Genomic DNA, 14,272 nt, shown 5'->3' with positions numbered 1-14,272 from the left:
GGAGAAAAAAATTAAACGGATGTCGAGTCCCTTTCTGTTTCACTCTGTGGTGTTGCATTGGTCTTTGGCTGATGTCCCTCTCCAATTGAATTTTCTGTTTTGTATGCTGAATGAAATCCAATATCTCTTATTGTTTACTTTTTAAAAATATATAACACATTTCCGTGTAATGTCTTTCTCCACAACCATATCACAGGCAGTCATCGAACTGAAACATTAACTCTGTTTCTCTCTTCACAGGTGCTGCCTGATCTGCTAAGTGTTTCCAGCATTTTCTGTATTAATTTTAGAGTTCCAGCATTTGCAGTATTTTGTTTTTCTGTTAATGAATTATAGGTATGTGAATTTTACAGAGCTGAGCAAACTGTAAAAAACCGAGCATTTCAAAGGCAACAGCAAGATGAGAAATGGGTCAAAAGTAGGCCTAAAGTTATTTGCATATAAACATACTGCATGTTCTGTATTTTTATCTGTCTAGATGGCAGTTATTTATACCTCTGAAGGAAAATGGAGTATGAACATATTTTATTCAGCAATTTATATTTTACATTTTAGCAGGGAATTTTAGAAGTTTTCTTTTTGGTAGAATAAGGGGGATAGACATTGATCTAAATGAATGTACAGGGCACTTCCAGAAAGCAGGTGTGGAATGTGATTGATAAGAGAGCCATTAGACTGCTCTGTTGAAATTAATAAAATAAGAAAGATGCCAAGTGGAATTGTGGCAATTTTAGAAAAGAAAAGGAATTGGTATTTGAAATGTAGAGTGAGAAACCTATTTGTAATATATATGTTTAAGTGTTTTGGAGGAGAATGTAGGTGGTCTGATTAGTAAGTTTTCAGACAACTTGCAAGTTGGAGGAAGATGTGGATAGTGAGGAGGATTGCCAGAGGCAAAAACAGGATATAAATAAACTCGTGACTTGGGCAGAGAGGGGGTTGATGGAAGTTAATCTGGACAGATGCGACATGGTGCATTAGGAAGATCCCATGCAGGAGGGAAGTATACAGTAAATGGCAGAACCTTTAGAAGCATTGACATCCAGAGAGATGTGGAATACAAATCGACAGTTTCATGAAAGTGGCAATATATGTGGATAAATTAGTTAAGAAGGCATACGACATGCTTGCCATCATCGGTGGAGCATATGATATAAAAATTGGCAAGTCGTGTTGCAGCTATATAAACTTTAGGCCATATTTGAAATATTGCCTGTAGTTCTGACAGAAGAATGCGGAGCCTTTGAAGGGTGTACAAAAAGGGTTTACCAGGATTTTGACTGGTTTGAATGGCATTAGCTATGTGGAGGGGCTGAACAAACTCAGTTTGTTTTCATTTGAATGTCAGTGGTGACCTAATAAAAGTTTACAAAATTGAGAGGCATGGATGGGATTGATAGTTGGAGTCTTTTTTCCAGAGTAGTAATGAAAATTTTAGGGGTCATATGTTTAAGATTAAAGGGGAATAGTTGTGAGAGGTAAGTTGTTTTACATAGGATTGTAAGTGCCTGGAATGTGCTGTCAGAAGAGGTGGTAGGAGCAGGTACAATCGCAATATGTAAGAGGCATCTTGACAGATACATGAAAAGGCAGGGAATAGAGGAACATGGAGTGCATAGATTCAAAAGATTTTTGGTGTTAGAAAGGTATCATGTGTTAGTTGGTTGTTTCTATGCTGTACTGCTCTTTGTTCTAATCTAAGTGTCTCAATCACAGCCATACAAGACCCTTCCTTCAGAAAATTTGCAACTAATTTTTAAGCAAGTTTTTGAAATGAATGAAAATATATCCTGCTTTGCACATTTAATGGTAAAGGTTTCATACACTGTCCTAACATGAAGTAATTCACTGGCTAACATGTCTCCACCAGGAGTGAAGCAAAATCAGCAAGTTCAAACTGCAATTGTCTTTTAAAATCTAATTTTCAATTAAAATTGTGTTCTAAAAATAAAATTAGCATTTTATCTTTTATTTAATGAATTGGGGAATCATTACATTTCCATTTGTTCTTGCAAGTTATTATAATTTGGAGATGCCGGTTTTGGACTGGAGTGTACAAAGTTAAAAATCATACAACACCAGGTTATAGTCCAATACGTTTATTTGGAAGCACTAGCTTTCAGAGTACTGGATAATCTCCTGATGAAGGAGCAGCTCTCCGAAAGCTAGTGCTTTCAAGTTATAATAGATTTGCTTGTGAACAATTACGTTTGTGAATATAATGCAGTGTATGTTAGAAATGGCATAATGCAGTAGCGTTTGGGAGGCCAGGTAAAGGCTACTCAGTTCATGTTTGTTCAAAGTTGTGATTAAAAAAAGAGATTAGTTCCACTTCAAATATCTCCAAAACTTAAAATAAAAGCAAAATACTACCGATGCTGGAAATCTGAAGCAAACACAAAAAAGTGCTGGAAGAACTCAGCAGGTCTGGCAGCATCTATGGAGAGAGAAATGTTTTGAGTCCACTATGACGACTTCAGAATTGGACAAGAGTCATATTAGACTTGAAATGTTATAACTCTGTTTTCCTCTCCACAGATGTTGCCACACCTCCTGAGTTCCTTCAGCATTTTCTGTGTTTGTTCCAAAACTTAGATGGCTGGTGATATTCTATTACATTATGTTTATACTGGTATTGTTGCCAGAAGCAGGTGGCACGGTGGCACAGTGGTTAGCACTGCTGCCTCACAGCGCCTGAGACCCGGGTTCAATTCCCGCCTCAGGCGACTGACTGTGTGGAGTTTGCACGTTCTCCCCGTGTCTGCGTGGGTTTCCTCCGGGTGCTCCGGTTTCCTCCCACAGTCCAAAAGATGTGCAGGGTCAGGTGAATTGGCCATGCTAAATTGCCCGTAGTGTTAGGTAAGGGGTAAATGTAGGGGTATGGGTGGGTTTCGCTTCGGCGGGTCGGTGTGGACTTGTTGGGCCGAAGGGCCTGTTTCCACACTGTAATGTAATCTAATCTAATCTAAAAAGTAACAAATAAAACTTAAATAAATGGAATAATTTCTAGAAAGTTTTCTCTTGCATTTCACAAGGGTATGTTGGTACTGTTATTTGGTAAGGTTTGTCATCCCTGTTCTTGTTTCATTCTGTATTCCAAACTTGTCATTTTGCTGTCCTCAGTGGGGAAGGAAAAATACTTAAAGCAAGTCTCAATTTTTCAAACCTGCAATGTCTAGTAATTGCTCTTCTAAATGAAGACACACATCCATTACTCCCTTGAGTGACATTAGCAATTTGAGACTATATTTTTTCCCTCACAACAGAATGGTCAAACAGATGAGAGGAAATAAGCATTCAGATCTTTGACTGACAGCATCAATTCATCTCTTGTGTAAGGGAGAATAATGGTATATTTTAGATGAATAACACTTTATTTTTCTAAAGGAGTTCATCTATGTGGTTGTATCATCACAATCACATAGAAAGTGATAACATTTGAAGTGTACAGGCTTCCTGTATTGACATGAGAATTCATCAAATATAAAACAGAGGCCAAATCTATTACAGAAACACTTGTAAGAAGTGAGTTAGAGATAGTACTGCACGTTGAATTGGATATGGAATCTTCCCATGGCTTTGCTCATGAACCAATTACATTTTTGCATCTATTGTATTTAAAGTTCTCATCATTGTGTTTAAGATATTACCTGGAAGTTTGCTGTGCAGGGGCGTATAGCAGCTTAATAGCTCCCACACCAACATTGTACTGGATGTACTGGGAATATTTGAATCAACTTACTTCAGCAAACTTTCGTGGAACTCACTTGATTGCAAAATAACTTTCTAGCAGAAGTAAAGCACATAGTAGATTAGATTAGATTAGATTACTTACAGTGTGGAAACAGGCCCTTCGGCCCAACAAGTCCACACCGCCCCGCCGAAGCGCAACCCACCCATACCCCTGCATTTACCCCTTACCTAACACTACGGGCAATTTAGCATGGCCAATTTACCTGCCCTGCCCATCTTTGGACTGTGGGAGGAAACCGGAGCACCCGGAGGAAACCCACGCCGACACGGGGAGAACGAGCAAACAGTGCACAGTCAGTCGCCTGAGGCGGGAATTGAACCCAGGTCTCTGGCGCTGTGAGGCAGCAGTGCTAACCACTGTGCCACCGTGCTGCCCAAAATGGTCCTGTTAGGTTGGACTGCTTGTTTCTGGGCTTCAAATGCTTTCAAAAATCGACTGTGGAAATTTAAAACTGATATCTTATTAAGTCAAACATTGCTTTGACTTTTTAAATTTTTTGCACCAACTGTCTTTGTTAGCTCACTGACTGAGATTATGGGTTTATTGCTAAATTTATGCTATAGCTCACAATCATAAGGAGCTGCCTTGAGTTTATTTAACAGGCAAGTGAAGCATTCATTTCGTAATATATAGTAGATAAAACTGAAATCCCAAAGAGAACATATTTTACCCACCAGTCCCCAATTTAGCTTCATTTATTATTTATATATGACTTTACCTCTGTTTTAAAAAGATGATCTGCAAAGTGAATTTAGTAAATGTGAACTTATTCACATCACTTGTATTCGTTTAAAACTATTTAATTTCCTCTAAACTAGGTGTTAGAGAATTACAACAAAGGAAAGACGGCTTTGCTAGGAGCAGCAAAAGTCATGGTCAGCCCAACAGAGGTGGATTTGAATCCGGACATGATTGTTCAGCAGCAGCCTCAAGCAACAAAACATGGAGAGCAAAGGAAGAACGCCAGTGTAAAGTAAGAGAACACCACAGTAAATGCAGAACAGAAAATCCAAAACTGAAACAGGAGTAAAATCTGAATGTAGCTCAAGTCTCGTTTTGAAGGTAAAGGTTAATAACTAATCCATGCCTTCACATCATGAGACAGAAAGTCAGAAGAAAAATATTGTTTTTAAAATATAATTCTTTTCTACATTAATTAGTAACTCAAAAGCCAAACCAAAAACAGGATTGTCTGCTCCAAAGTTTAAGTGGCATCTCTGAGAACCTAATTAAAATTTACAGGAAGGTAGAGAGTATACGATATGAGATCTATTTTATCTATAGGATGTATTTAGAAAACTACAGCTTTTTCCTAACTGGATTTTGCTTTTGATCTCATTTTCACCTCTCCCAGGAAATTGCATGGCATATAGGATCTAAACATACTCTTGATGCTTATCTGCATGAGTCAAGCTGGGTAGACCTTTGCTGACAGACATTTTTGCATGCTCATAAGCCTTCACAACTTTCTGAATAAACCAGGTATACTCTCCCAATCTTGTTCAGATTGAGCTTGTTGGTTTTCAGTATGTTTTATCATGAATGTTCAGCATTGCAAGCCTAAAGATATTACTTTTTTATTTGCAATAATGTTTTTGAACTACGCTTCCCAGTCTCTTTATATTTATTATTTATTTTAATATAGCCTTTGAAATTTGAATAACTGAACAAATATTTTGACTTATTGTTTACAGAACTGCAACCAATTTGCCTATGGTCATGTACAGTGTTGATATTATGTTGACTAGTAGATTGTATTTCTTATTCCACGCCAGGTCTGTCACCAAGATGGCATTCATCTACTTCAAGGATGAAGCCTACCTGCTTCACCCCATCCTCTACTCCATTGGAGCCAGTTTTTATTTCTGTCAAATGTTCTCCAGTTCTCTGAACTCTGTCTCATTCACTTCACTTTGCTGTTGATCTTCCTGCTTTCAAAAGCCCCTAAAGTCTACGTTATTGACCTTTATCCATTCTGCTGTTAAACTCTTCATTGTTATTGACCATCTAGTCCTGTAAAGTCTCTTAGCAATTATTTCATGAGCAGTACCATGTGAATCTAAGGTTTGTTTGAGTTAATATTTATAACTCTTATATTGATCATAATCCAATTGCTACAAGAAAAGAATCTATGGTATGATATTACTTATGGTATGCAACAGGAGAAAAACAACATGCCTCCAATAATTAGATACAAAGTATATTTTCTCTACCTTTATAAGAATCCTGCTTTGGATTGATATGAAGTTTTTAGTTTTATTCAAGCCTTCTTGAAAATAATATCTATTTATTCCAGGTCAGTGCTGAATTAGAGGATGTGTTCTGCTGAGGTTTTGGTCTTGAAGGGTTGCATTTAGCCTTTTTATATTCATTCAGGGAATGTTGACAGTGTTGGCTGAGCCTATGTGTGTTGCTCATCCATAGTTGCCATGGCGAAAGTGGTGGCAAGTTGTTTTTTTTGAACTGCTGTTCATTTGGTGTAAGTATACTTACAGTACTGTTAGGCAGGTACTCCCAGAATTTTAACTCAATGATATTGAGGGGACAGCAAAGTATTTCCAAGTCTGGATTGTGAATAGCTTGAAGTGAAGCAGGCAGGTGTTCTTTCCACGTAACTACATTCCATATAGCAATGATTGTGCATTTGGAAGGTACCGGCTACAGAGCCTTGGTGAAATGCATCTCATAGATTGTACTCACTGCTGCTACAATGTGTTGGTGGTGAATGTAGTGCCAATCAAGCAGGCTGATTTTTCCTGATTGTGTCAAGCTTCTTGAGTGTTGGAGCTGCAGTCATTCAGGCAAGTGGGACGTACTCAATCACACTTCTGACTTGTGCCTTGTAAATGGTGAACAGACCTTAGGGAGTCAGGAGATAAGTTACTCACTGCAGTATTTTTGTCCTCTGTCCTGCTCTTGTAGTCAAGTTTTTATATGGCTAGTCCAGTTCAGTTTCTAATCAGTGGTAATTCCAGGATACTGGTGATGTTGATACTGCGATATTCAGTGATGGCAATCCCATCGGATATCAAGGGGTGATAGTTAGTTCTAAGACTCCTACAGAGGTGACTTGATGCTGAGTTGACTAACCTCCAACAATGCAACTATTTTTCTTTCTTGCCAGGCAAGACTCCAACCTGCAGACATTTTTCTCCCGGTTTCCCACTGGCTCTTATTTTACTAGGATTCCTGGTGTCACACTGAGTCAAATACAATGTTTATATTAAGTGCAGCGGGGGGACTTTTGCCCGAAACATTGATTTTCCTGCCCCTCAGATGCTGCCTGACCTGTGCTTTACCAGCACTACTCTGATCTAAACACTTATATTAGTGCAGTCAGCTTGACCTCCCCTCTGGCATACAGCTCTTTTGTCCATTTTTGAAACAAAATTGTATTGAGTTCAGGATCTGAGTGGTCCTAAAGAAAACCATGCTGGCATTAGTGAACAGGTTATTGCTAAGGAAGTGCTGCCTGATACCATTGTCAGCATCCCTAATATCTCCTCCTTTGCCTCCCTCAACAGCTTGGGATGCATCACATCTGGCCTGTGGATTTCTCTATTTTAAAGGCTGTCAGAACTTCCTCTCTCTTCATATTAACTTGTAATATTGCTCTACCCTGATGTCTATGCCCACATTGCCCTTTTCAATTGCGAAGACCAACACAAATTATTCATTCAGAACCGTGCTGATGTGTGTCTGGGTCTGCAACATATTACCTTTAAGACTCCGACTCTTACTCTAGATATTCATTGCTATTTCTATATCTGCAAAAAAAAACCTTTGGGATTACTTTTATTCCAGATGCCAATGCTTTCTCATTTACTCTTTTCTAATTTCTCTTCACTTTCTATATTCCTTTATGCCCTATGCCATATTGAATGCTCTGTGTCTGCCATAAACTATTTTTTAAAACATAAACTTTATGCATCTTGACATCCAGTGTTCTCTGGTCTTGGTCGCACTGTTTGTCTTTTTGGGAATATATTTCTCCCTTTACTCTTTGCTATTTCCTCTTTGAGTATCTCTCACTGCTGTGTCAAAGTTTTATCTGCAAGTAGAGGCTCCCAGTCTATACAGGCCAAATTGTGTCTTTTAGAGTCATCGAGTCATAGAAATGTACAGCATGGAAACAGACCTTTGGTTCAAACCATCCATGCCAACCAGATATCCCAACCCAATCTAGTCCCACCTGCCAGCACCTGGCCCATATCCCTCCAAACCCTTCCTATTCATTTACCCATCCAAATGCCTTTTAAATGTTGCAATTGTAACAGCCTCCACCACTTCCTCTGGCAGCTCATTCCATACACATACTACCCTCTGTGAAAAAGTTGCCCCTTAGGTCTCTTTTATATCTTTCCCCTCTCACCCTCGACCTATGCCTTCTAGTTCTGGAATCCCCGACCCCAGGGAAAAGACTTTGTTTATTTACCCTATCCATGCCCCTCATAATTTTGTAAATCTCTATTAGGACACCCCTCAGCCTCCGATGCTCCAGGGAAAATAGCCCCAGCCTGTTCAGCCTCTTCCTGTAGCTCAGATCCTCCAATCCTGGTAACATCCTTGAAAATCTTTTCTGAACCCTTTCAAGTTTCACAACATCTTTCCGATAGGAAAGAGACCAGAATTGCATGCAATATTCCAACAGTGGCCCAACCAATGTCCTGTATAACTGCAGCATGACCTCCCAACTCCTGTACTGACCAATAAAGGAAAGCATACCAAACGCCATCTTCACTATCCTATCTACCTGCGACACCACTTTCAAGGAGCTATGAACCTGCACTCCAAGGCCTCTTTGTTCAGCAACACTCCTTATGACCTTACTATTAAGTGTATAAGTCCTGCTAAGATTTGCTTTCCCGAAATGCAGCACCTCGCATTTATCTAAATTAAATTCCATCTGCCACTTCTCAGCCCATTGGCCCATCTGGTCTAGATCCTTTTGTAATCTGAGGTAACCTTTTTTGCTGTCCACTATACCTCCAATTTTGGTGTCATCTGCAAACTTACTAACTGCATCTCTTATGCTCGCATCCAAATCATTTATGTAAATAACAAAAAATAGAGGACCCAACACCGATCCTTGTGGCACTCCACTGGTCACAGGCCTCCAGTCTGAAAAACAACCCTCCACCACCATCCTCTGTCTTCTACCTTTGAACCCGTTCTGTATCCAAATGGCTAGTTGTCCTGGTATTCCGTGAGATCTAACCTTGCTAACCAGTCTCCCATGGGGAACCTTGTCGAACGCCTTACTGAAGTCCATATAGATCACATCTACCACTCTGCCCTCATCAATCCACTTTGTTACTTCTTCAAAAAACTCAAGCAAGTTTGTGAGACATGATTTCCCACGCACATAGCCATGTTGACTATCCCTAATCAATCCTTGCCTTTCCAGGTACATGTACATCCTGTCCCTCAGGTTTCCCTCCAACAACTTGCCCACCACTGACGTCAGGCTCACTGGTCTATAGTTCCCTGGCTTGTCCTTACCACCTTTCGTCAATAGTGGCACCACGTTAGCCAACCTCCAGTCTTCCAGCACCTCGCCTGTGACTATCGATGATACAAATATCTCAGCAAGAGGCCCAGCAATCACTTCTCTAGATTCCCACAGAGTTCTTGAGTATACCTGATAAGGTCCTGTGGATTTATCCACCTTTATACGTTTCAAGACATCTAGCACTTCCTCCTCTGTAATATGGACATTTTTCAAGGTGTCAACATCTATTTCCCTTCAGTCTATATCTTCTATATCCTTTTCCACAGTAAACACTGATGCAAAATACTCGTTTATTATCTCCCCCATTTTCTGCAGCTCCACACAAAGGCCACCTTGCTGATCTTTGAGGGGCCCTATTCTCTCCCTAATTACCCTTTTGTCCTTGATGTCTTTGTAAAACCCCTTTGGATTCTCCTTCTTTGCCAAAGCTGTCTCATGCCCCCTTTTTGCCCTCCTGATTGCCCTCTAAATTATATTCCTACTGCCTTTATACTCTAAGTATTCACTCGATCTATCCTGTCTATACCTTACATAGGCTTCCTTCTTTTCCTTAACCAAACCCTCACTTTCTTTAGTCATCCAGCATTCCCTATACCTACCAGCCTTTTCTTTCACCCTGACAGGAATATACTTTTACTGGATTCTCGTTATCTCGTTTCTGAAGGATTCCCATTTTCCAGCCATCCTTTTACATCTGTCCCCAATCAGCTTTCGAAAGTTCTTGCCTAATACCGTCAAAATTGGCCTTTCTCCAATTTAGAACTTCAACTTTTAGATCTGGTCTATCCTTTTCCATCACTATTTTAAATCTAATAGAGTTATGGTCGCTGGCCCCAAAGTGCTCCCCCACTGACACCTCAGTCACTGTTGCTACCTTATTATTCTTACACCTCTCTGAAATGCAGTGCTATATTTGATCCTCTGTCTCTCCCTGATTGTTTGGGAACCTATATTACAAAATGAACAACACATATTATATGGAAAGAACTTAGGCTATAGAATTTGCAGGCCTTCAGTGCATGAATATTGAACATGAGGTGGAAAGTGTTTTCTGTTTTTTTTAGTAATGCTATGGCAAAGTCCGGCCACACTCTAGTAATTTCAAAATAAATCACAAACATTTTGATTTTGTCCACCTTCATGACTCAGCAAAACAGGTAGCATTTTAAAACTTTGAAGGAATCCGCGGTAATAAAGCAAGTGCCAATTTACTTTTTGGCAAATGTAACGAATATTGTTAGCATTTTTGGTTTAATTAGTATTTGTAACGTATTTGGGGTGGCACGGTGGCACAGTGGTTTGCACTGCTGCCTCACAGCTCCAGGGATCCAGGTTCAATTCCAGCCTTGGGTGACTCTCTGTGTGGAGTTTGCGCATTCTCCCTGTGTCTGCGTGGGTTTCCTCCGGGTGCTCCGGTTTCCTCCAACAGTCCAGAGATGTGCAGGTCAGGTGAATTGGCCATGAGAAATTGCCCGTAGTGTTAGGTGCATTAGTCAGAGGGAAATGAGACAGGGTGGGTTATTCTTCACAGAGTCGGTGTGGACTTGTTGGGCCGAAGGGCCTGTTTCCATACTGTAGGGAATCTAATCTAATCAAATATACAATTGTGAAAAAAAGCAATTTAAATTTTTGTGGCATGCAGTAATGTAATACTCAAGCAACTAAATTTAATCAGCAGAAGGAAAAAGTAGTGACTTGATTGATTTGATCATTGGAACCCTGTACTGCCTCATGAATTATTATGAATGTAGAAACTTGCACATCAAATGTTCCATGACAGACTGCTTCTAAATCTTCAAAATTCTAATTGCAGCCAAAATATTCTGAAGGTGACTCTCAAGAAAGCTCTTGACTCAATACAATTGATGCAAATGTCGAAGAATAAGCAGACCATATTCATAATAGATAATCCTGTTGAATTCATTCGTTGAACTATAAAGGCACTTCATATATGGAATGAATTAAGTGTTCACAACAAAACTAAAAGTTTAATAATGTGGCTTAAATTTGCACATTCAGGATGTTAAATCATTCCCTAGTAAATCTATGCACAGGTAATTTGTCATTAACTTTTAAGGAGGTAAGTTATGTTGATGTTTTCTTAGAACTCGGCTTTATTTGTGAAGCACCTTAAGCAATTTGGACTTTCCTAGTAACTGTTAATACCAGGGAAGCAATATACGTGCAGTGAATATATATCAAGAGCTGTTCAGTTGGATTTAAAAATGACATTGGGGCAGGTGCAATTATGCTCAGTTTTTAAGAAAAACATACATGTGTAACCGATTCTGTTTGGACTTTTTTAAAAAATGGTAACTGTTGGAAATATTCAGCCAGTCAGGCAACATATATGTTGAGGAAAAAAAAACATTTCATGTTGGTGAACTGTCGTCAGAGCTGAAGTGATTCCATTTGACTCTGGCTGTCTGATCTACAAAGATTCTTTCTGAGTATGTTTATGAAAGAAGAAATAGCAGTAAGAGTAGGAAGTGAGTATGCAACAACAGAGGAGGCTCATATAATCACTACAGTGTGGAAATAGCCCATCAAGTCCACACTGACCCTCCGAGGAGTAGTCAGACCAGACCCACATTCCTACCCCGTCCCTGTAATTCTGCATTTCACACTGCCAATACACCTAACCTGCACATCTTTGGACTGCGGGAGGAAACCGGAGCACCCAGAGGAAATTCATGCGGACATGCGGAGAATATGCAACCTCCACACAGACAGTTGCCCAAGAGTGGAATCGAACCCAGGTCTCTGGCACTGTGAGGCGGCAGTGCTATCCACTGAGCCGCTGTGCTACCCCTTCAGATGACTGACAACGAAGGCCTGAGATGTCATTTCTAAAACTTCTAATGAAATCTGAAAATCAGAATGATCAAAGGCAATTCACAGAATATTTTTACAGTCTGAGGAGAATAAAAGTATGATGTCCAACTCTTCTTCTATGATTACATAGCATATTGTATCATTATATCTAAGGTTAAAATAATTGCTTATCAACCTGCTCATAGATTGAGCACACACATCTGTAGCAGGTGGGACTTGATTCTGGGTTGTCTGGCTTAGAAGTAAGGATCCTACCACAATGCCATATGATCCTCCTTAATATCTAAGGTAAGGATAATTTGTTCATTATGGACCAGCTAAGAATAATAAAGAACTGAAATGAGGTAGGTGTGATACTACCCATAAATAACGGACAAGTTTGCATTTGTGTTAATTTCTTTGAATTGAATGAGAATTTGACACAAAATCAGCCTTCATTGGTTCATCATGATCATTTTTCAGATGCAAAAATCTACTCAAAATTAGGACCTCAACTCTGCAGCTCTGAAGTTGGATGGTCCTGTGAGTTAAATATTATTTCTTTCCACAGTATAATTGTGTGACACTGTTCCCTACTGGATCCAATGTTGGCTGTTGTATCTCAATTCTCTTACCATGCCTGCATGGGAATATCTGGATTCTATTCTTTGGCCCCTCCTCTTCATTGACCTGTTCCCCTGGTGATCTTATTGAGAAGATTGGACTTTACACGTATGTGACACACAGCTTTTTATCTCGCTTCTTCCAACTGCTATAATTATTTTCAATTGATGTCAGAAATTTATTCTTAATGTCACTTAAACCAAAACCATCACTTGGCTCCTGCAAGTAATTTGTATTATGACCATAAGTTTACCTGTTATCCTTGTTGTCAATTCAGCCTTGACCCAAAGGTGTACTGGCTTTAAAGCCAATGTCATATGTTGGTGTGTTGTTAACTCTAAACTCAGCTTCCTGATGGTTTTTGATGTGTCATAAAACTATTTTGTTTTATCTGGTGCAATATGGTCATTGTCATTGCTGAAAACCAATTTCAAGCTTTTACTGTTCTGTTGCTGGATTTCTTGGATGACCATCTTGCCTTTTGTCTCTATTCATGAGCAACAAATCATCTAGTAAACTGCAGTTTCAGCTGAACAAAGGCTTATTTTTGCTGTCTACACCAAGTCCCATTGGCTTTCTAACCCTTAATGACGTGACTCTGATTCTTCCCTGCATGATTCCTGCAGATCTATGTCTTTGCACATTGACAAATTCTTGCAAAATAGACCTTCAATACTGTTGTAGTCACTATTCCAGCAACCTTGCACCTGGATTTGGGTTCTTCCCCTCAGCATCTGTCTGAGACTCCTGTCCTATCACCGCTCTCCTCATGCCCTTTTTTCTCCCCCAAACTCATAATACATCATTATCCAAACACACTTTTTTTATTTACAGTAACAATATAGAAATGTCATCAATGCAAGAATCAATTACATTTGTAGCACCCATTTGTGTGATACAATTTCAGATTGACAGGATTTTCATATACAGCAGGACATTTCCAAGAGCAAAATGTTGCAAATACTTATTGTCTTAGTGGTGTTCTTTAACGACAAAGATAATATTTTGATTTTCATCCAGGTTGGAATCTTTGCCGAAATAGGACAGCACTCAAGATCAAATCCATTTACAATCAAGCAAAGGAACAAGCTGAGCAGAAATAATCATCAGTGGCTCAATCATAAACTACAATAGCTTCAATTGGTCCTGATAAGTCAGAGAAAACAGGCTATTGTAAAATATCTGAACGTATTTCAAAACTACTATTCAGAATGTACTTGTATAAAATAAAGGACAGGAAAGTATAAACAAAAGCCATTTATTTTTCTGCACAAAAGGATGGGATAATGTTAGGTCTCATTTTAATACATGTCTGACCTCCTGTTGAGAGGCAGTAGCAAGTGTGTAGCATGGAAAATGTCTTTAAAGCATATAGGGTTTTTATAATGAGAAGTTCTTGAGTGTTTTTTTATTAAAAATTTAATGTAACTTGTCTTGTTCAACCATTGTTCAGTTGAAGCTAATCTAGCAGAGGAGTAGATGTGTTGTGCCTAATATTAATTTATTTTCTTAAAAAGTCCTATTTATTTTTTCTGAGGTGACAGGTGCATGTGAGATACAGTTTACAA

General features: G+C 39.2%; 1 protein-coding gene across 6 annotated transcripts in view; it reads left to right on the top strand.

The window, feature by feature from the left end:
* Positions 1-14,272, top strand: part of dagla (diacylglycerol lipase, alpha) — a 388,180-nt gene that overhangs the window by 355,731 nt on the left and 18,177 nt on the right. For all 6 annotated transcript variants that reach the window (XM_043706006.1, XM_043706009.1, XM_043706007.1 and 3 more), the window contains one exon: positions 4,573-4,727. In XM_043706006.1, coding sequence (XP_043561941.1) covers positions 4,573-4,727 — 155 coding nt within the window. The remainder of the gene's footprint in view (positions 1-4,572; positions 4,728-14,272) is intronic.

Source organism: Chiloscyllium plagiosum, chromosome 16, assembly GCF_004010195.1.
Source record: "Chiloscyllium plagiosum isolate BGI_BamShark_2017 chromosome 16, ASM401019v2, whole genome shotgun sequence".
Taxonomy (NCBI): domain Eukaryota; kingdom Metazoa; phylum Chordata; class Chondrichthyes; order Orectolobiformes; family Hemiscylliidae; genus Chiloscyllium; species Chiloscyllium plagiosum.
Note: the sequence above shows the minus strand (reverse complement) of the source record. Positions and strands in the feature narration are given on the sequence as shown.